Below are 23848 nucleotides of genomic sequence, written 5' to 3' on the forward strand. Positions count from 1 at the left end.
AGTAAAGAGGTGAGTTACTTGCTGTAGTATTCCTAAGCTCCAACCTGCTTTTGTAGCCACTGCAGCTATGTAGTGAGTCCAGTTGAGTTTCTGATCAATGATAACTCCCAGGATGTTGATAGTTTGGGATTCACTGATTACCACCATTGAATGTCAAGTGGCAGTGGTTAGATTTTCTCTTCTTGGTGATGGCCATAGCCTGGCATTTGTGTGGTGTGAATGTTACTTGCCACTTTCAGCCTAAGCCTGGATATTGTCCAGATATTGTTGCATTTCGAGCATTGTACAATCAATCATCAGTGAACATCCCCATTCCTGAGCTTATGATGGAGGGAAAGTCATTGATGAAGCAGTTGAAGATAGTTGGGCCTGGAAACTACCCTGAGGAACTCCTGCAGAGATGTCCTGGAGCTGATATGACTGACCTCCAACAATGATGACCATCTTCCTATTTGTCAGGTATAACTCTAACTACCAGAGAGTTTTCCCCTGTTACCCATTGATTCCAGTTTTGCCAGGTCTCCATGATGCCACACTTGGTTGAATGGAGCCTTGATATCAAGTGGTGTCTTTCTCACCTCACCTCTGGGATTCAGCTGTTTTGTCCATGTTTGGACCAAGGCTGTAATGAGGTCAGAAGCTGAGTGTCTCTGATAGAACCCAAACTTAATATCACTGAGCAGGTTATTGCTGAGCAGGTGTTGCTTGATAGTACTGTTGATGACAACCTTCCATCACTTTACTGATGAACAAGAGTAGTCTGATGGGGTGGTAATTGGCTGGGTTGGATTCATCTTGCCTTTTATGTATAGGACTTACTTGGGAAATCTTCCACAGATACCAGTGTAATCACACTGGAACAGCTTGGCTAGGGGAGCGGCAGGTTCTGGGGCACAAGTCTTCAGTATTATTGCTGGAATGTTGTCAGGGCCCATCGCATAAAAATGCAGACTGGCACTCCATTGCAGTGCTAAGGGAATGCTGCACAGGTTGGAGTTGTCTGGTGGATTTCTTTCCACCAATTGGGATCTTACCATTCACCAAAAGGAAGAACTGCGATCTGATAACCAAGAATATGAAATATTGGAAAATGGTGCAAAATAACACATCTTCTGTGGAACAATGGCAAGTCATAGAACCCCTACTGTGCAGAAGGAGGCCATTCAGCCTGTCAAGTCTGCTCTGACCCACCCCAAAGAGCATCTCACCCAGACCCAACTCACAACCCCATGGCTAATCCAACTAGCCTGCACATCCCTGGACACCATGGGCAATTTTGCATGTCCATTCCTCCAAATCTGCACACCTTTGGGCCGTGGGAAGAAAGCCATATAGACAAGGGGAGAAAGTGCATATTCCACACAGACAGTGACCAGAGGCTGGAGTTGAACCCAGGTCCCTGGCACTGTGAGGCAGCAGTGTTAACCACTGTGCCACCGTGCTGTTCCATTACTTCTCATACATACATGTTCATAACCTTATGGAAGTACAAAACCTTTTACTTTTCTTTTCCTACCAGTCCTATGTGGTGTGACCCTTGTGGTCTATACACAGAGAAAGGCATTCTAAATGCAGCATATTGCAACATGTAAACATTTTGTAATGTTGCCCTTTCTGCTGCTTTCTCTGTTGGAGAAGTATAAATCTAGTTGAAGGTGTTAGCCTGCAGCTGAGTGTGTCAAATTATTACTCAGTAAAATATACACAGAAATATGCTGATGAGGTTCGCATGGAATTCCTTTTTACTATTTATTTGAAACATTAAGGACCGAAGGGTATTGTGACACATTCCTGGAACTCATGATTTTGAGGAAGATTAAGCAATTTGAAAAATGGTCTGTGTATAATCCTGTTCAGTGTGCCCGCGGAGTATGTGTTTGAACAAAAATGGACTGAAGAAATATTCAGTGTCAAGAGAGAAATTTAATCCAATCAAAGAGACATAATTGTGAATGAAGTTTAGACATTTGGCCAAAAGTGAATAAAAAAGATCTTGTGAAAACAAATGTTTCCTCACCATAATGGAGACAGATATATTTGATGTAGTTTTTAACCAATGTTGCTCACAAACCCCAATTCAATGAAACATGCTAAAATTCAACATATTCTGGACTCATGTTGTGGCACAACTAACAATGAAATTGCAGTGAGAGTCGTGTTCCATGAAAGAAGCAGTTGCCAAGTGAGACTGTGAGTTTCCAATCTCAAATTAAAGAAATTCTCTTGTCATTTATGGGTATGATATAAATTTGAAAATCAACTTTAGAAACACATTTTTAGGAGTTCAAAAGAATAATAAAATCCAGCCCAAAGGCAATGACGTTGATATTGAAGGAGATGAGGAAATGGCAGAAAAAGATCATTGAAAATTACTGGGGAATGTTTTTCCTGAGCTGCAGGGGTGGTCCACTCGATTTTGGTGAGATCCAGGCCACATCAGTCAAGATCATCAGCCATGCAGCAGGTTGGTGTTGTGATGGATCTAAATCTAGTTCAGGATTCTAGAAACCCTCAAATGCATGTAAAGACATATAAAGATATTATTGAGCAAGAAGATAGAGTTGCACTCAGAGAAAATTATGTTAAAAATTAAATTAAGTCAAGTAAAACACCACATGGAAGATGAATGTAATGGCATGAAGATAAAATTCAAGCATCTGCAGTAGAAATGAAAGTTAGAGATCAGCAATTGACTTTTATTGTTGATATCACTGTATCTCAGAAGGAGTGTACAAGATGTCCCTAAGACTCATTCCTTTACACAAAACTGATATGAAACTGACTTCAAATATTCCAATAACAATATTTCAGTGTTAGGAGAAATTAGTGATTAGGGAATATGTATCTGTTACTTACTGTTGCTATTAGCAAGAGAGAACACAGGCTTCCTGATGGGAAGGAATGGCTCATAAAATAAGGTTTAATTGAGTGATTTGCAGTAGGGATCGGTAAGTGCATGACTGACATTGATGAACATGTTGTTAAAGAGATGGTGTGAGAGGGAGAAATATCAAGGGGCCAAAACCATTAATGGGGTTTGTATATTGACCCCCATACTTTCTTGGTGATGTTGGGAATGTCATTATGGAGGAAATCAGAAGTGTATGTGATAAACTATCATCTGTAATTATGGATGACTTTAATCAGCATCTAGACTGAATGAATCAAATTAGTCATAATGTCATGGAGGAGGAATTCCTAGTGTATACAGGATGATTTTCTGGACTAATAGATTGAGGAACCAATGAGAGAACAAGTCATCTTAGACTAGGTATTATGCAATGAGAAAGGAATAATTGTTAATGTAGTTAGGAGAGACCCCTTTGGGATGAGTTACCATAAAATGATCGCATTCTTCATCAAGATGGAGAGTGAGGTGGTTGATTCTGTTGAGATTCTCAAGTGTTGTTGGAGCTAACCCTATCCAGCAAGTGGGGAGTATTCCATCACACTCCTGTCTTGTGCCTTGTCAATAGTGGGATAGGCCTTTGGAGGGGAGTTACTGACTACAGGATTCCAAGCCTCTGACTTGCTGTTCTAGCCACAGGATTGATGGGACTGGGCTGGGTCATTGATTAAAGTCCTCAGTCTTAATAAGTGAAACTACGATGGTGTGAGGCATGAGTTCCCTATGATGGATTGGGAAATGTTTCTGAAAGGAATGACAGTGGACAGGCAATGGCAAACATTCAAAAAGTAAATGGGTGAATTATAAAAATTGTTTATTCCTGTCTGGTGCAAGAGTGCAAAGAAGACAGTGGCCAAATCAAGAGAGAAGTTAGAGATAGAATTAGATACAAAAAAAGGCATACAAATAGGCAACAAAAAAAAAGACCTGAGGATTGAGTTTAGTCAGCAAAGGAGGGCCAAGGGATTGACTAAGAAAGGGAAAATAAAGAATGAGAGTAAGCTTGCGAGAAACATAACTGACTATAAAAGCTTCAATTAGTATGTATAGAGAAGAAGATTGGTTAAAATCAATGTAGATCTCATACACTCAGAAACAGGGGAATTTATAATCAGGGACAAAGAAATTGCTGGTGAATTAAATTCATATTTCACTTCTGTCTTTACAAAGGAAGACAGACTATTCCAGAAATGATGGGGACCATAGGGTTTGTGAGAGGGAGGAACTGAAGCAAATCTGTATTAGTAGAGGAATTGGATTGGAAAAAACTGATGGGATTGAAGGTGAATAAATCCCCAGAGCCTGATAATCCCCTTCCCCAAGAATTTAATGATGGCTTGAGCAAAACTGGATACACTAGTGGTCATCTGAGATTCTTTAGACTCTGGACCAGTTCCTATAGATTGGAGGGGAATATAATCCCCTATTTAAAAAAGCAGAGAGTGAGAAAAAAGCAAATTATAATCAGAGTGCAGCTGAGCAAACCTGGGAGTAAACAATGGCAGAAGCTTCCAGATAAATACCTGAGGAGCAAGCCCTGGATTGAGGCAGAGTCAGAGGCAGAGTTCTGGAGGTGACATCACAATTCAAAATCTAATGTAGACTTGGCTGCTCAGGAACTAGATCTAGATACTGAGTGAGCCATACCCAGAAGGAGATCGAGTATGAAGTACTTTTGAGGTTTGTACATGGTTGGAAATAGTGTGAGAGTGAGAAATCTGATTTTGTTGAGTAGTGAGTAAGGTTGGGCATTTGGTTTATTCTTTGTAATTGATAAGGATCTAAATGGCAGGAGAACTCAGCCCCGTGGAATGTTGAGCTTCCAATATGTGGGAACTCAGGGGCACTTCCATTGACCATGGTAACCATTTTGAAGGGAGAGAGCTCAGCCGCAGCTCTTTGGTTGCCACACGGGGGATGTGGAATTGCAATGGATTCACTGTGGAGCATCCTGAGGCTGAGAATATTGGGAAGAGGATAGTTAGTGAGTAACACAGACCTAAAGGTGTTGGGTGACCATCAGGAAGACAAGTAAGCATGGCCAGTCAGTGCAGGCCAACCTGTGGCCACTTCCCTCTCAAACGAAAAGAATGTTCTGGATGCTGTTGTGGAAAATTGGTCTCTCAGGGAAAAACAGCAACCAAATGAATGATACCATGTCTGGCACTGTTGTACAGCAGGGAGGGTCAAAATATAGGTGAGTGGTAGTGATAGGGGAACATGTAGTCAGGGGCACAGATAGCTGTTTCAGTGACAATGAGCGAGACTCCAGGATGGTGTGTTGCCTTCCTGGTGCCAGGGTCAAGAATGTTTCTGAGTGGGCACAGGATATTCTGAAGATGAAAGTAGCCTGAGGCCGTGGTTCATATTGGTACAAGTGACATAAGCAGGAAGTGAGATGAGGTTGTGCAAAGTGAATTTAGGGTGTTACATAGGAAGCTGAAAAGGAAAACATTTAGGGTTGTAATCTAGGTATTCGGTCCTGTGCCATGTGCTAGTGAGGCCAGGAATAGGAAGGTAATACAATTAAATATGTGGCTAAAGGAATTGTGCAGGGGTGGGGGTGGGTTTTGGAGATGGGGGGGGGGGGGGGGTGCTTCAGGTATGTGGATCATTGGAATGCCTTCCAAGGCATCAGGGACCTGTACACAAAATCCAAGTTGCACCTAACCTGGAGGGACACTAATATCCTTGTCGGGAAGTTTGTTAGTGCCACTCTGAAAGGTTTAATGTAGAATAGCAGGAGGGTGGGAACCAGAGCAGTAGATCACTGTGTGGAGTGATTGAGGAAAAGGTATAACAGGTAACGCAGATAAACTTAGAGCCTAGATTAGTACATGGGACTATGATGTTGTAGCCATAACATAAACTTGATAGAGGGAAGGACAGGTCTGGCAGCTCAACGTTCTGGGGTTTAGGTGTTTCAGGTGAGATAGAGAGGGGTGTTAAAGAGGAAAAGGTTACAACTACATGAAGACAGCATATCTTGGAGGGGTCAGCCGTTGAGGCCAAATGTGTAGAACGTAAGAATAAGAAAGGTGCAATCAGTATAATGGGATTATATTATTGGCCGTCCAATAGCCAACAGGAGAGCAGAAATTGTTATGTGCATCAAGGAGAATTTCTTGAAACTACTTTAGATAATTCAGCTAGAGAAAGGGCCATACTAGACTTTGCATTGGAGAATGAGCTTGACTAGGGGATCAAAGTTTCAGTGGGGGAGCATTTCTGAAACAGTGACCATAATTTGTATGTTTTATGATAGTAATGAATAAGGATAAGACCAGTCCTCAGGTGAAAGTGCTAAACTGGGGAAAGGCTAATTTCAATACTTTTAGGCAGGAATTAGGGAAATTAGTTTGGGGGCAGCTGTTTGAAAGTAAAATCCACACCTGACATGTGGGAGTCTTTTAAAGGCTAGTTGATCAGAATCGGGATTGGCATATTCCTGTGAGGGTGAAAGATAAGGATTACTAGATTTGGGAACCTTGGATGATAACAGATATTGAAAGTTTAGTTAAAAAGAAGAAGGAAATATATGTAGGATTTAGGGAATTGAAATCAAACCAGATCCTTGATGAGAATAAAGGAAGCAGAAAAGAACTTAATCAAGAAATTAGGAGGGCTAAAATGGGCCATGAAATGTCCTTGGCAAATAGGATTAAAGCAAACCCTAAAGCACTTTATATGTACATTAGGAGCGAGAGGGTAGCTAGGGAAAGGATAAAGGAGGGAAATTATGCATGGACCAGAAGAAGTGGGTGAGGTCCTTAATGAGTACTTTGCATCAGTATTCCCCAAAGGGAAGTTTATGAATTATGGTAGAATTAAGGAAGGATATATTGATATTAAGAAGGAACCAGAGCAGTAGGTCAGTGTGTGGAGTGATTGAGGAAAAGGTCGAAATTAAGTCAAGTAAGTCTAATAGAAATAACAGGCAAGACCGGTTTAATGAACACGGCAGGACTGATGGTCTGAAGTGTACTTAATGTATAACAGGTAACGCAGATGAGCTTAGAGCCTGGATTAGTACACGGGACTATGTTGTTGTAGCCTTTTCATAAACTTGATTGAGAGAAGGACAAGTATTAGGTGTCTTGATAAACATTAAGAAGGTAAGTGTCCAGGGCCTGTGGGATCAATCTCAGGATATTGCAGGAGAGAGTTTGCTGGGAACTTGCCAAGAGATCTTTCTCTTTAGCCATATGGGTCCTGGAAGACTGGAGAGCAGCCAATATTGTGTTTCTGTTTAAGAAGGGCAAAAGGGACAATCCAGGAAATTGTAGGTGAGTGAGCCTTTCATCAGTGGGAGGGATGTTATTGGGGAAGATTCAGAGAGACAGGATTTACTCGCATTTGGAGAAGAATGGACTTATAAGTGAAAGTCAGCACAGCATTGTGCAGGAGAGCCCTTGCCTTACAAACTTGATTGAGCTTTTTGAGGAAGTAATGAAGATGATTGGTGAGGTTAGAGCAGTGGATGTTGTCTACATGGAATTAATAAAGCATTTTACAAGGTCCCTCGTGGTAGACTAGTCCAGAAGATTAAATTGTAGCACCCGTAGTGAGTTGGTAATTTGGAATCAGAATTGATTTGATCATAGGAGACAGGGTAGTTGTGGAAGGGAGTTTTTTTTTCTGAATGGAGATCTAAAACCAGTAGTCTTCTGCAAGGATGAGTGCTGGACTTTTGTTTGCAATATGTAGATAAAAATGATTTGGATGAAAATATAGATAGTCTGATTAAATTCGTAGATAACACAAAAATTGGTGGAGTTGTGGATGGTGAGGAAGGTTATCAAAATATACAGCAGGAAACAGAACATTTGTAAAGTTGAATGGAGAAATGGCAGATGGAGTTTAATCTGGAAAAGATTGAGGTGATGCATTATGGGAAGTTAAATGCAAGAAGAAAATATACAGTAAATAATAGGACTCTTAGGAACATTGATATGCAGAAGGTTTCTAGGGTGCAAATCCATAGCTCCCTGAAAGTGGCAACACAGATGGATAATGTGGTTTTTAAAAAAAGCACCTTCATCAGTCAGGGCATTGAGCATAAAAGTTGACAAGTCAAGTTGCAGCTGTATAAGACTTTAGTTAGGCTGCATTTGGGGTGTTGTGTGCAGTTCTGGTTGCCACACTATAGGAAAGATGTCATTGTTTTGGAGAGGGTGGGAAAGAAATTTACCAGATATTGCCTGGATTGGAGTGTATTAGGTATAAAGAGAGGTTGGGCAAACTTGGATTGTTGTTGCTAGAGCATCAGAGGCTGAGGAACAACCTTATAGAAGTATATAAAATCAAGGTGAGACCAGGACAGGACGATTTGAATTAACAGGAGAGACTGGATAAGCTGAGACTTTTTCCATGGGGTGAGCTTACAAAGGCATTCGACAAGGTTCCCCATGGGAGACTGGTTAGCAAGGTAAGATCTCATAGAATACAGGGAGAACTAGCCATTTGGATACAGAACTGGCTCAAAGGTAGAAGACAGAGGGTGGTGGTGGTGGGTTGTTTTTCAGACTGGAGGCCTGTGACCAGTGGAGTGCCACAAGAATTGGTGCTGGGTCCTCTACTTTTTGTCATTTAGATAAATGATTTGGATTAGAGCATAAGAGGTACAATTAGTAAGTTTGCAGATGACACCAAAATTGGAGCTGTAGTGGACAGCGAAGAAGGTTACCTCAGATTACAACAGGATCTTGACTAGATGGACCAGTGGGCTGAGAAGTGGCAGATGGAGATTAATTTTGATAAATGTGAGGTGCTGCATTTTGGGAAAACAAATCTTAGCAGGGCTTATACACTTAATTGTAAGGTCCTCTGGAGTTTTGCTGAATAAAGAGACCTTGGAGTGCGGTTCATAGCTCCTTGAAAGTGGAGTTGCAGGGAGAAAGGATAGTGAAGAAGGCATTCGGTAAACTTTCTTTCATTGGTCAGAGTATTGAGTACAGGAGTTGGGAGGTTATATTGCGGCTGTACAGGACATTGGTTAGGCTACTGTTGGAATATTGCATGCAATTCTGGTCTCCTTCCTTGGAAAGGAGTTGTGAAACTTGAAAGGGTTCAGAAACGATTTATAAGGATGTTGCCAGGGTTGAACAGAGGCTGAACAGGATGGGGCTGTTTTCCCTGGAGCGTCGGAGGTTGAGGAGTGACTTTATAGAGGTTTACAAAATCATGAGGAGCATGGATAGGATAGATAGACAAAGTCTTTTCCCTGGGGTCAGGGAGTCTGGAACTGGAGGGCATAGGTTAAGGGTGAGAGTGGAAAGATACAAAAGAGATCTACGGGGCAACATTTTCACACAAAGGGTGGTATGTGTATGGAATGAGCTGCCAGAGGAAGTGGTGGAGGCTGGTACAATTGCACCATTTAAAAGGCATTTGGATAGGTATATGAATAGGAAGGCTTTGGAGGGATATGGGCCGGGTGCTGGCAGATGAGACTAGATTGGGTTGGGATATCTGGTCGGCATGGATGGGTTGGACTGAAGGGTCTGTTTCCATGCTGTACATCTCTATGACTCTATGACTGTATTTGTAATATCATGAGGGGCATAGATAAGGGTAAGGGACTCCAAAACTAGATGGCATAGGTTTAAATGAGAACGGAAAGATTTAAAAGGGACTTGAGGGGTAACTTTTTCACACAGAGGATGGTGTGTATATGGAAAGAACTTCTGGAGGAAGCGGCAAGTACGGTTACAATATTTAACAGACATTTAGGTAGGTACACAAATTGGAAAGGCTTAGAGGGATATGGGCCAACTGCAGGCAAATGGGACTAGTTCATTTTAAAAACATGGCTGACATAAATGAGTTAGACTGAAAGGTCTGTTTTTGTGCTGTATGACTAAGTCACCTTAACTGAAATCACCATTTTATCTAAATACATTGAAACCAGTCAAGTGAGTCAGGCATCTTCTGTTTTAGTTCATACATATATGAAAAGTTAAGCATTTTCAACATGAAAAGACAAATAAATCAGCCTTATGAATATACAAATGAACCATAGTTAGTACCTGCTTGGCAGAACAACAACAGAAAGAAAAAAAATAAAGAAATGGATTGTATTGAATGGATTGAAAATGGTAATGGCAAGGACTGAATCTCTCCTGCCATTTCCACTTCCTGTTCAGCATCTCCAAAACCAGCTGATAACAAATAACACATTAGGAATATCCATTCATTTAGAACTCAAGGATTGTACAAATTTTGCTACAGCTGAGGATACAAGACAGCATAGTCTTAGGTTCAATCAAAACAATACAAAGGTTCAAAGAATATGAACTTTTTAAAAGTCTTAGTCTTCTTATTGTGTTACTCCCTCTGCTGTTTTTAAATATCTTACCTGTGTTTGTTTTTGATGTCAGGCTTTATTATTTTTCTTAGGTTGAACAAGATAAATATCCTCTTTCTTTCAGTTAAGAAAACCTTGTGATTTTGTCCATAACTTTGATCTAGTGACTATGTTTTAACTGTAGTGTGACATAGCTATGAACCACATAGAAATAAATAGCTTTGTTTCAACCAACCTAGTGGGATAAAAGAACCGATTCACTCCTCCTTACCAGTCATAGCATATCCCCAGCAACTTATACAGTTATAGAAAGAATTCTTTATGTTTATATTCAATCTTACTTACAATAAAAGCCAACATTTCATTTGCATCCATTATCTGTCTGCATGTTATCTTTTTGTAGTCCATGTGGTAGTTCACATTCTTTAGAGAAAACATCTAGCTGTTTGATGAGTCTCTGATTAAGGATTTGACTATTTTTAAAGTTTAACTTAGCATGTAAGTCAGTGGTAAAGTTAATAAAATATAGAATATACACCATAAGTAAGTGAATAGTACAATTAAGTAACTAAAACAGCAGTTCCGGTGATGTGTCAAGCTTGCAGTTTGTGTGATGTGAGCTCCTGGGTACCATTGTGAGCCAGGACAAACACATCTGCAGTAACTAAAGTTTAAGGACTTTGGTTCAGATGTTATGAGCTAGTGGTTGAATTTCATACACTGTGTTGCACCAAGGAAGTAAAGCTTAATGGATTCTTATATCAGAAGGCAGTCACACCATTCAGGATAGGGGCTTCTGATATGGTCAGGGACAGGAGGGTGTGACTGACAGTGAGGCAGGTAATGGAACCAGAAGACAGGACTGTCTGCCTCTGCAAATGTCTCATAAGTTCAAGGATCTCTCAGACAATTCAGATGAAGGTGGGGAGCTGGAGGGTGGATGTGGAAACTCACCATAGCACAGTGGCACTGGAATGCATTTATGTGGTAGTAGCAACAAGAAATGTAGTGGTAGCAGCTGATAGTATAGTGATGCAGACTGCATTCTGAGATTGACAGTCTTGTCTGCAAAGAGTGAGGGTCCAGATACCTGTGTTGCTATCCCAGGGCCAGAGCTCAAGATATCTGCTCAGCGCTGGAAAGGAACTTGCAGTGGAAGGGGAAAGGATCCAGTTGTCAAGGTCCATGCAGATGCCAACAATATAGATAGAACTAGGAAAGACGCTCTGCAGAGATTGTGAGAAATTTGGTACTAAATCAAAAAGCAGAACCGCAAATGTTATTATCTCTAGGGTTTTACCTCAACTGTGAGAAAATTGTTATGAAATACATAAACTTAAGATGACAAATTCATGGCTCAAGGTCGTGTGAGAGAAGTGAATTCTGGTTTGTGGGCCACTGACACCAGTAATGGGAAAACTGGGAACTATACTGCGGGGACTGTCTATACCTGAAAGGAGCTGGAGCCAGCAACATTGCAAATTGCACAACTGAGAGACATAGAGATGGTTTTAAACTAAGTTGTAGTGGCAAGGAATCAAATGTAGAATTTCTACAGATATTTATAAAATAAATAACCAAGAAAACTGGGCATGAGTCCTCTAGATAGTGAGAATGGGGAGCTAATAGTAGGTAATAAGGATATGGCAGATTAAATGAACAAATATTTTCCTTCTGTCTTCATTACAGCAAATATGAAAAATATTGCGGTAATAACTGTAAATCTGGAGGTGGACGGGAGAGAGGAACTTGAAGAAAGATAGGACAGGTAAACTATTTCCACTGTTAGAGATTCTAGAACCGGGAGGTATAGTCTAAAAATTAGAGCCCGATCATTCAGGAAAGATGTTAGAAAGCAATTTGTTCATGGAATCAGAGATGTTCACATAACCAAGCTCTCTCAATTGGACAAATTGGTTCATTTCTGTATGTGGACTACTAAAATGACAGTGATGCAAAGTGAACTAGCACTGTTGCCCTTTGATGTGGTCACGATATGCACAGGATTAAAGTCAGTTGGAGTGGCTTTTCTTCAAGTTAAATTTAATTTGCCAAATACTTGTTTAATTTTCACAACACAAATTAAGGAATTTGGCATCCGGGAAGGCCTTTGTCCACTTTCTCTAACAGTTGCATTGGGACTTGGATGAAGATCCATTTAATAGGTTGCATCCAAATTAATGTAGTTAAAATTTTCAATGCTCACTTGTTTCTGTATCTCTTCAAAGGATTTGTAGCAGTAGTTGGCCATTCTAAAGTCAGCAGGAGCTTGAGATACATCATTAAATCTAATAGTCTCTCATTGCTTACATGATAAAACATTATGTCAAGAATCAATTTCAGAACAAGGTTCCAAAGTTTCAAAGAGTTTATGGATTAGTGAATATAAATGTTTATGATAAATACTAATTTAGATCTTATCTGTTAATTAGATTTGTGTCTTGTTTTATAGCTTGTACTTCACTGTGATAGCAATTTAATATGTAATGCTAAAAGCAAGGAAATCATGTGATTACACAAGTAAATCAGCAATGTTGGATGGGGTGAGGTGGGAAGGGCAAGGCGGGGGTAATGGAGATAGTTATTAGAGCAAAGTTTGAGTGAGTTTGATATTTTTGTGTAAGTAATATAATGAGTGCAGATTTTAAGAGATGCATCATGCGGTGAGGCCCAGAGAAATCTTTGCAACAATGTCATATTGTTGAGGAGATCGACAATCAGCAACCATGCTCGTATATCTTTCTGCTAGATATGGCTCCAACATGTGAAGATTTTCCCACTGAATTCTCTTGATCCCACAATAAATGCTACCTTAAAGTCAAGGCAGTCATTTTCATTGAGCAGCCATGAGGAGGTTAAGCAGAGGAGAGCTAATTTCCCCTCCTCACTTTGTGCTGTCCAAGTTGATATTCTCCTGGACTAGTGAAATCATCAAAGTGAACACACGACAACCTGTATGATGGGGATTCGAATGTAGTTTTAAAAAAATGTTGCTTTCATCTAGCTGTGTTAGAAACCATCTTCTACATCAAAGGTAATAAGTATTGAAAAACTAAAGATGTCATCCATCTTGACATTTGTAGTCAATGGCTGGCATGTTATAGTGAGATCTCTTCAACCCTTTGGGTCTGTGCACCTCTCAGTTTTCCAGTTTTTTTCCCCCACAGCTACTAGTCTGTACTTTTCATTTTCTTGATTACTCCCTTTTCCAGATCTTTTGGACTTGAGGGCAGCTCAATCTCTCCTAGACTGGTACTGTGTTGATCAATTTTGAGATGATATTTACCTGGAAGTCATTCAAAGCCTGCAATAAGTCTTTGTGATCTTCTAGATTCAGCTTCGCAGAGACTGGGTCAGTAGCCTGCAAATGTCCAAACCTCTTCTGACAATTCAACTTTCAACTTGCTTCAGCCTAAATGAGCAGATTGTTGCTTAATGTCTACTACCGAGAACTTTGAATCTTAATCCTTCACAGTGCATTGGATTCTCAGCTTCTTTTGCCTTCTTGGTAGTGGGGGGAAGGGGAAAGAATCGTTCAATCATTTAGCTGATGCCTTACCTTTGAAGGCTTCATTACTGGTCACCACTTTGAGTGATTTCACACAGATCTGAGAAGCTCAACATGTTGCATGAAGCACTGGCACTTAACGTTCACTTGATGCTATCCTTCTTCAGCTACCACTCTAAAGGTCAGGAACCATTTATTTCTAATGAAATCACCTCTCAAATATCCAACTCACAGGAACCAGGCAGATGTATCAGCGCAGTCACATACTGATCTGTTGTCTTGCTTTCCCCTGGGAAAAATCTGGAATTAAAAGCTAGCCTAATGGCAACCATATAACCACTACTGATTATCATAAAAACCCATCTTGTTCACTAATGTCATTTAAGAAAGGAACCTTATTGTCCTTACCTGACCTACATATGATTCCAGATCAAAAAGCAATGTGGTGGCTTTTAACTGCCCTCAGAAATGATGTGAGCAAGCCACCCATACCAAGGAGCAATTAGGGATGAGTAATAAAGGCTGGCCTGGTCCATGATGCTCATATCACATGACTGAATAAAAAGAAAAGCATTCTTTCCTTAGCAATCATAGCAATGATTGCTACTCATAGTTGCTCAGGTTTTCTAATTACTTTTGAAGTTCCTTCATGATTTGACCACTTAGAGTGGAAAAAATTCCAATTCTGTTTCATACCTTCGTTCATCTCCACAGCATCCGAGTGTAAAATATGCAGCTGTTTTGTCCCACCCAGTAATTCAAACTTGCAGAGTACTTTCCTTACTACTTCTTCCTTACTGTAGTTGACTCACTTAAGCTTAGAAAATTCACACATTTTCAGCTGCAGCATCCTGACATGTTCTAAGTGATGTGTGTTTAATGACTCCCACAGATTACACTCTTACAGCAGACATGGAGATCTACTGCAGACCAGCCAGTACAGTCCTGGTGCAGATGCACTTTTCCTGAGAAAAAGATCATGTAGGTTTGGATAATTCACTGAATGTTTTGTGCCAAAGCATAACCTGAGCTATGAAAAGTTATTTTTTCATCACTGAGAAACAGTCAAATGTATTGTCAGAAATCAATGTCAATTGTTTAGCTTTAGAAAATACAAGAACTGCATCTCTTAGCACCAATTAGTTTGCTGACAAATCTTGACTCAGAGATGGTGCCTGTTACATCGCCATGGCAATACTCTGACCAATCAGAATCTACTTTCCTGGTCTGGGAATTAAGATTGACAGATAAACTATTCTTGCTGCATGGCAGTGATGGTCCTCTCAGTCAGCATCCTCTTCTCATGCTGTAAGAAATTTCAAGTTTGTTCAAGTTTGTTTCATGCATCCTACTTCTGATGATGCAAGTCAAAAAGTTTCACCTACTTGTCCCCTTTTTTTTTAGCAATGTTTAGAGTGCATGTAATAAATTGCAGTGGTTACTGAATTGCAGTTATTGAGAAATGGTGTGCAAAATGGGTTTGGTATAAAAAGCAAAGGGTAACACAATGTATTGTAATACTGGTGTCTGAAATGCAAACCAGCGAAGATGTGCTTAACGGTAATACCATTCCTTGTACTAGGAATCTAGTTGAGCTTCATTTTCTATACTGAATTAATTTGAAAAGAATGAAGCAAGTGGCATCCTTGAATAATTCACCTAATTTACACTGTGTTATATCTGGTGGTCCAAGTTATATAAGTTGAATAACAAAAGTCTAAGTTGGTGAAGATCTAAAAAGGTTAAATTGGGTCAAGAAAGAGGAAGATGCACAGTTCCTGCTGTAAGGCATATTACCATATATAGCTCTGTTTTAATTAACTTACTCGCTAAATATTTCACTAGAGTTTTGGGAGAGAGCATCTCATTCAGTTAGAGCTCAGCTCATAACTTTGCTTGCCAATGTGGTAATGTTATGTTTGGAATATATTAATACAAAAATATTGTGGAAGAACTTGAGAGCACTTTAGTTCATGTGAATGACATCTTTAGTTTTTTGAGAATTTGATACAGTCCAATTTGGGAGTAAAACTCCCTACACCTAGGGGAAGCCCGAATAATTGAAAATAATGCTTTCCAGGATGCGTGACTCTCCTCATTACCATGGAAGGGTAGTTAGAGCCATGCTGTAGAGGAGATGGCATGGTTGATACCCTGGATGCACTTGTGGGTTGAGGTTTGGGAGATGCCACACAGTTCCCATGCTGCTCCTTGTAAAAAGCTGCAGGCATAAAATTTCAAGACAGCTGTGACCTTGACAACCACTGGGATAGGATGGGATGGACACCCAGTCCCTCTGAGCATGAGTCCTTCTCCAGGAGATTACAGAGTTCAGTGATAATGGTTTGAATTATTCTTAACCAGCTCCAACATTGACTTTCAGACAATTGTTGAAAATTAGCAGTGAGGGCTATAAATCCAGGGTCTCATTGTTCTGTTACACCTCCTTGGTGGTTTTCCACCTGCTATTTCGCTCTCTGGAGGCTGCTGTTCTTGCTATCTCATTTTATGTTGCTTTTGTAGTTTCACCAGGAACTCAAGTGCAGCTTTTGGTAGTCCAATTTGCAATTGCACCACCTTTTCCAGAGTTTAAAACACTTCCAGTGTTTGTTTTAGAGCAAATAATGCACAGGATGTTGTCAGTTTCACAGGTAAGTGAAAATCTCAGCAATTCTGTTTGTGTGTTGAAGTTGGCACTTCAGTATCAATGATCTCGAAAAGGCATTCCTCTTTGAAATATACATAGGATTTCTTTTTTATGGAGCTTGAAGATTCCTTTACTTTTCTTTTGGATCTATTTTAAGTTTGTTTTATCAAGAAAATAATGTTTAAAAACATTAAAAAGGTGTAAGTTGCCCCTTGCATTATGTCCATCTGGAATGGCTGCCTACCTCCTGGATCTTGTGCTGCCTGATCCTCCTGGTCACTGAAAACTGTAAATTTCTCGCTCAGAGTTTTTGAGTTTGGTCTGGCATCTTCCCCTTTCCTGAACCAACTCCCTGCTGCTTCCCTGTGTTGGTCTTGCAGTCAATAAGCTCTGTTGCTGTGGAAGTGTCAGTGTGACAGGCATGTAGTGACTGATGATGCAAAAGCTCCGGGCTTTGTGGGTGTGAGATGCATGGAGGATCATAGGGTGTGAGAGTGCCTGAAATCTCTGGAATATAACAATGCAGCTCCCCAGACTCTGGTAGGGTCAAGCTTCAGACCAACCATGGCCAACTTCAGTGTAGCTTATATTATAATAAAATGAAACCTTGACTGACCATGGCAGTAACCCCTGACTGATTGACTGTAGTCTCCCTTCACTCCATTAAGGACTCATTTGCTTTGACTTTCACACACAGCCATTGCTATTGAAAAATGCAGTGTGTTTGCTGAGACGTACTGCAGGTGTGATGTTGACATAGCATAGCTCTACACAATAATATGTTCACCCACGTGACTGTGCAGTCCTCTCCACTGTGACAAACTACTTGCCTTTTTCTCTGCACTAAAAAGTAATGCAAGCGACAGAGGTTTGCAGCCTGAAATGGAACACTAAGGACTTTACACATTACAAAAGCAATGTGAGATAAACAGAGGCTGACAGGCTATAAAGTTAACACTGAAGTCAGTGAGTGTGTACTAAGAAAGCAATGTGAAGTAGACAGAGATTGCCAATCTCTAAGTGAATGCTAAGAAAGCAAGCTATGAGCTGTAAGATACAACCTGAGTAGGTGCATGATATTCATGTGTATCACTGCATGCAACGTGACTTGGCAGGAACACACTGAAAAATAAGGTCCTGGATGGCTGAGGTGGTGGTCTCAGAGCAGAAAAATGTTTCTCAACACTGAGAATCTGACTCTCCTAGTCTCACCATGCTTTACCATCTTTCTCTACATTACTGACAGCTCATCGAGGAGGGGAAAATTTAACCCATTGTATTTATAAATGCAAAATGAGAAACATCAAAAATTATTAACAAGGGAATTAGGGAAAGCTGGAAAATTTACATTGCGTTATAGTTGCTTCTGAACAGAAATATATCATAAGTAAAAACGTAATTTAACGACATCATCTTGACTTTTAAAGGTTAAAGCATTTCGCTTATTTGTGATTTAAAAGAAAATTTAGTATGTCACTTTATCCCATATTAAGCCACGTTCGGAAACATAGCAGAAAATTAGAAACACTGATTGGCTATCACTTCCAATTCAAGTTGCGTAACAAGTTACTCAACTTCCCAAAAGCCTTTCACGTGGGTGGCATGGTGGCTCAGTGGTTAACCAGGGTCCCAGGTTCAATTCCAGCCTTGGGTGACATTCTCCATGCGGTGGGTTTCCTCCCACAGTCCAAAAATATGCAGGTCAGGTGAATTGGCCGTGCTAAATTGCCCATAGTGTTAGGTGCACTAGTCAGAGGGAAATGGGTCTGGGTGGGTTACTCTTCTGAGGGTCGGTGTGGACTGGCCCCAAAGGGCCTGTTTCCACACTGTAGAGAATCTAATTTAACAGCAGAAGTCAAGAGTGCAATGAAACACACTCCATACAGCACCTAGAACACTCCAGGAGCTCAACAACATCCAAGCAATGAGGTTGCTTGATTAGCATCCAATCTATCAACTAGAGTACTTAGCCTTCCATCACAAATGCATGGACTTAACAGTGTGCCCGATCGACAAGCTGCACTGCAGCTGACAGTTTCCAAACCCATGACCTTGACCACCTAGAGGACAAGAACAACAGATGAATGGGAGCAATATTAGCTGCATATTCCACTCCAAGCCACACAGCATCCTGACTGGCTGACAAGTGACAAGTCAAATTCACATCCAACGAGTGCCAGGCAATGACCATCTCCAAAAAGAGAGGAAGATCCTTGACATTCAAAAACATTACTATTACTGAATCTGTCAACCAGCAATTTTTAGGAGTTTAAAATTAACCAGAAACTAAACTGGACTAACCATCTAAATTCTGTGGCTACAACAGCAAGTTGAGGCTGAGAATCATGCAGCTCATAACTCACCTCCTGACTCCCCAGAGATGTCTACCATCCACAAGGCACAATTCAGGAACGTGGTGGAATACTCCTCACTTGCACGGATGGGTGCAACTCCAACAATACTCAAGAAGCTTGACACCATCCAGAACAAAGCAGCCTGCTTGATTGACATCACATCCAAAAGCACTCACTCCTTTTACCATAGTCGCTCAATCACAACCATCGAAAAGATGCAATGCAGAATTTCACCAAGACTCTTTAAAAGCATCTTCCAAACCTACAATCACTTCCATCTAGAAGTTATATGGGAACACTACCACCTGCATGTTGCCTTTCAAGCCACTCATGATCCTGAGATATATCACCATTCCTTCACTATTGCTGGGTCAAAATGCTGGAACTACCTCCATGACAGCACTGTGGGTCGACCAATAGCATATAGATTGCAAAGGTTCAAAAAGGCACTTCACCACCACTTTCCCAACGACAATGAGGTGTGCTGGCCCTGCCAGCAACACCCCCATGCCACGAACGAGAAAAAGAGCTCTGTTCCTTCACTGTCATTGTTTCAAACACCTGGAACTGTGTTCCTAATGGTACAGGTGTATATCTCAGCCAGATATATTGTAATGGTTCAAAAAAAGGCACACCACTACCTACTCAAGGGAAATTATGGAACAGCAATAAATTTGACCCAGGCAGTGATACATACATACATCCTACAAATGAACATTAAAAAAAAACAGATCCATGACACAGTCAGCTCATCAATGGAGATTCAGACCCGTACAGAATATTCATCTGCTGAGAAAATCAGGTGAAGGGAAGGTAGGCTGGACCTACCTTTCTTTGAGTACCATTGATTCAAGTAATAGATTAGTATTTATGTTTAACTATAGTTGAAGATTATACTGCTTCATCTCCATGTGCACAAACTTGAAACCTCCAAGTTTTCATCAATTGAAAAAACATTTTTGAAAAAAAAAGCTTAAAATGGTCAGATTTCAGAGATGCTCGGGAAGTAATATGAACTGTGTTGTTAGGATATTATGGAGAGTAGTAGAGGCTCCAAAAGATTTGTCTGTGTTTAGCCGTTAGGTGACATCTGTGTCAGTCAGCTGCCAATATCCTCCCTTCATGAACATTCATGCATACCCTGTTTAATTAATTCAGAGTTTCCCACTGTGTTCGGCTAGTCTGAATGAAATTCATTTTCCCACATAGATTCACAGCGTTTCTTGTCTTTATGCTGATTCTTTTGCCCTTTGACAGCAGCTTCCTTCACGGCACATTATTTCCAAGATTCCCGAGAAGGAGCCTGGGAGGATTTTTTTTCTCTATCATCCTTCTGGGGATAATTGTTTATGATGTGACGTCAGTGGGATTGATTTCTATTCAATGGCACAGAAAGAGAGAGAGAAAACAGGCAGCAACGTGCAACAGCCTTTTGACAAAAGGACTTATGCATTATCTGCGCCGATTAACGCAAGAACAAAGCAGTAGCTCAATTACTGCTGTTCAGCTGCGGTAATGCTACATTCCTATAAGGGCTTTTTTTGGATGCTCAATAGTTGATGGCTGACAGCAGAAGCTTCTGCATTAATCTGACAGTGCTGATAATGAATCTTATCTATCTGGCTACCCGAGTAGGATTATAAAGCGGGAAAGTGCGTCACAAGGTATGAAGATTGGTTTTGTGTGTATACAAATCAGAGGAAGGTGGGGAGGTGGCTTTTTCCTGTGTTCCCAAGGGGTGTTGTGTCAGGAGATGGAAACCATGTGATTAGGTATGAAGCAAAAAGGATTGGCTGAACATAGCACTTGTGTTGAGCTCAGCAAGCTTTCTCTTCCAGTTTCTTTATCAGCATCATTCTGTGATTTGGTAGCTGACAGCAACGATAGCATTCATGGCCTATAAGCACAGGATTTCAACCCTGCACTGGTGTCTGTGATAGCTAGGAGTTGATACTGATCATCGTTCCTACTGAATTCATATGTGATAACTGGCCCCTGCTTTCCTGTGTCTTTCAGGACCTTTGGAGATTGAGGAATGCAATTCTGCCACCATGATGGAAGGTAAGAATCTACCTCTTATATAATATTTTACGCCTTCATGCTGAAATGCCTGGCCATACAAATAAGTCTAGGATTTTAGTTCGTATCAGCAGTTGAGAAATTGAGTGTTCACACATTTTAAATCTTTTTTTTTTGTCCATGCCTGGATTTCTATTGTGTTCTAGGTAGCAGCTAAAATCAAATGACCCTTGTGGGTCCTTGAGAGGCTCAGTGTCTGCCTCAGATTTTTTGTACTGGGTCATGAACAGCACATTTCTCACCTATCAAAGAGTTTAATGAGCCTGCTTAAGCATTGCCATTTTGTAAATATTTTAGGCTGTATTGTTTCACAGGAACAAATACAATTGTTTTTTGCATAATTTTGAATTTGTTAGACAATTTTTCCATTCAAACTGAAATTCTCGTTTAAACAAAGAGGGAAAGTACACCCAAATTCAAATCTGTATTGCAGTAAATTGGAAAGAGCATAAGCAGTTAATTTGGTCACACTTAAGTGCAAAAATGCTTCTTTATTTTACGTTGAGACTGTAAGGCTTGTCTGAGAGTATTTCATGTTATTTGCATGGAAAACAATAATTTCAACATCAACAATATTTTGTTTAACCAAAATGGCTGAAATCATGGGGTTTTTTTTGTCAACATAAACTATTGGACCAGGACTGCATGTTAATTTGAAATGAGTGATGTAACCATTTAGATTATTATTTAAGCAACCAAGCACAATTTGAGTTTTTTTTTGTGTGTGTGTATTGCCATAGCGAACTAACCAAAAACAACAATGTTCTGAACCTCCTTGTGGTTTAAATTTAGCACCTTGTGTTAAGGAATATTTTCAGAAACCATGCTGCATGGTGTCCACTTCTTTGTGGTTCAGTGAGGATGGGTGGGTACCAAATACCACACTAAGTAATGTAAGCTTTAAGCTGTATTTGAGGAATAGCAAGAGAAGGGTATTGACAGACTGTGATATGGGATGATAATAGGTTTAAACAGGAGATTAATCATTACTTCAGCCATGATTTGTGGTCAGAATGTACTATAACTTGATTTCAGATATAACAAAAGTGAAATGGACTCAGATGCAGCTTCTACTCCAATCTGCTCTTTTGTGTTATGCAAAGAAATGTTAAATTCTTTAACTTCCATTTTTAGAGAAATTAACTGATGCAAGATCATATTTACAAATAAGTCCATCAAAATTCTAACTAAGCTAATAAAAAGGAAACATGAATGGGTTGAAAAATGATTTTACACTTTGGTAGAAAAATGAGTTTAATTAAAAAGAACTCTGTAACATTACCCTCTACTAACAACTGGAATATATCAAAATTTGTAAATATGCAATTTAAAGTTAGTTGAAAATTTACTGTTTTTTTCTGGAATAAGTATTTATTTGCTATTCTGGACGAAACATGGAACTCTTCTTGCTTGAGTGGAATGAAGACTTTATTTCAATCAGAGCCAGACAACCTCATTCTGTTTTTTAAAAAAAAGTTGATAGAAAAGCACTTGAAGGGCTGTAAGTGGCATTGTATATCCACATCCCTATTTAGATCATTTATGAACCTATCCCATATTTTTCATTCCAATGCTTAGTTAATAGAAATGTAAGACTATAGTTTAGGTCCTATGTGACTAATATCCTCCTTTTTGTGCTATGATTTGTACAGACATTTTAAGGTTTTGGAGTGAGTTAAATTAATTTTGTAAAAGTTTTTTTTCTGATGTTTGAAAGTAGCGTAGCTTGCTCTGAGGTATGAAGTCAGTCATTGTTTCTCCAAGTTGAACTATTGTACAGTCAAAACAATTCATTTTTATACCACTCTTGGGCCAACCTGAGTGGTACAGGCCATAGCTTGATTAAAGGTACTGTATATATTTGGTGCATCTGAAAGATTCTAGTACTTTTCAAATACACAATCTTTTTCAAGAGCTAGGCAAAACATGTAACTAACCTTATTCCTTCACTAGCTGATCAGCAATGTAAGACAGTAAATCAACTCTTTAAAACTATTGAATTTCATTTCGTTGTACAGCCATTGTCCAAAACTGTAACTTCCATTAGGTTACTAGCACCTCAGTGAACTTCAAAATTTATTCTTACAGCATTTATAACAGGCACAATATCTGATAAAGTATTGATTATATCAATTAATTCAATTGCAAATTCTCATTAAATCAAATGTTCCTAAAATAATAACAAAATAATGTTTTACTGATTTTATTAACAATGCTCAGTGATTTCAGATTTATGTATAAAACTCCTATTAAAGATGTTTAATTACCACTCTTTTTCTCGATGAACAATGTCTTCTTCTTCTCTTTAACACTGATAGTTGTCCCTCATGTTGAATTGTTTCTTGGGCTAGCATCATTAGTTTTCAAACAAAAGGGTGCCAGATTTGGACTCATTAAACTCCAAGGTGTTTATCCTGAAAAAGGAGGCTATTTGGTCCATCATGGCCAACGAAGATCTGAGCATACAAATCAATATTCCAGCTCTTGGCCCATAATCCTGGAGACTATGACAACACATTTGAATATATAAATGCTACTTAAAAGTTTTGAAGAGTGTCTGACTCAAGCACCCTTTCAAACAGTGAGTTCCAAACTCTCCCCACCATCTGGGTGAAAAAAATTCCATTTCAACTTCTCCCTACCTTTCAAACTCTTGTTTTAAATATAGGCCCCTGGTTATTAATCTCCTACTGCTGGAAAAAGTTTTCCTGACCAACCTATCTGTGACCCACATACCCTTTATTGGTAAAGGTAAAGTTTCCATAGACCTAGCAGACTAAAGAGCTGCTCTCTGAGAGAAAGGACTGGTGATGGTTTAACCTAAGAGTCGTCATGTCTCAAGCGAGAGGTGCGGTTGAGAAGTGGGACATCCATGGTAACCTCAGCTGGTCCAGGATGCTTATACACTTCTATCATTCCCCTCTTAGTTTAAACTCCTCCATGAAAACAGCCAAACATTTCTCAGAGCTCAGACCCTCCTGTTCAGACAGAATCCTGTAAATCATCCTCACTCATTTAATCATGTTCCTCTTTGTAATATGGTGAC

General features: G+C 39.8%; 1 protein-coding gene across 14 annotated transcripts in view; it reads left to right on the top strand.

Annotated features, from left to right (window-relative positions):
* sgip1a (SH3GL interacting endocytic adaptor 1a) overlaps positions 1–23848 on the top strand; it is a 279362-nt gene that overhangs the window by 36335 nt on the left and 219179 nt on the right. For 11 of the 14 annotated variants that reach the window (XM_072574089.1, XM_072574090.1, XM_072574091.1 and 8 more), the window contains exon 2: positions 20740–20784. In XM_072574089.1, the coding sequence (XP_072430190.1) occupies positions 20740–20784 (45 nt within the window). The other 3 variants (XM_072574088.1, XM_072574086.1, XM_072574087.1) reach the window with 3 other exon arrangements.

This window comes from Chiloscyllium punctatum, chromosome 7, assembly GCF_047496795.1.
Source record: "Chiloscyllium punctatum isolate Juve2018m chromosome 7, sChiPun1.3, whole genome shotgun sequence".
NCBI lineage: Eukaryota > Metazoa > Chordata > Chondrichthyes > Orectolobiformes > Hemiscylliidae > Chiloscyllium > Chiloscyllium punctatum.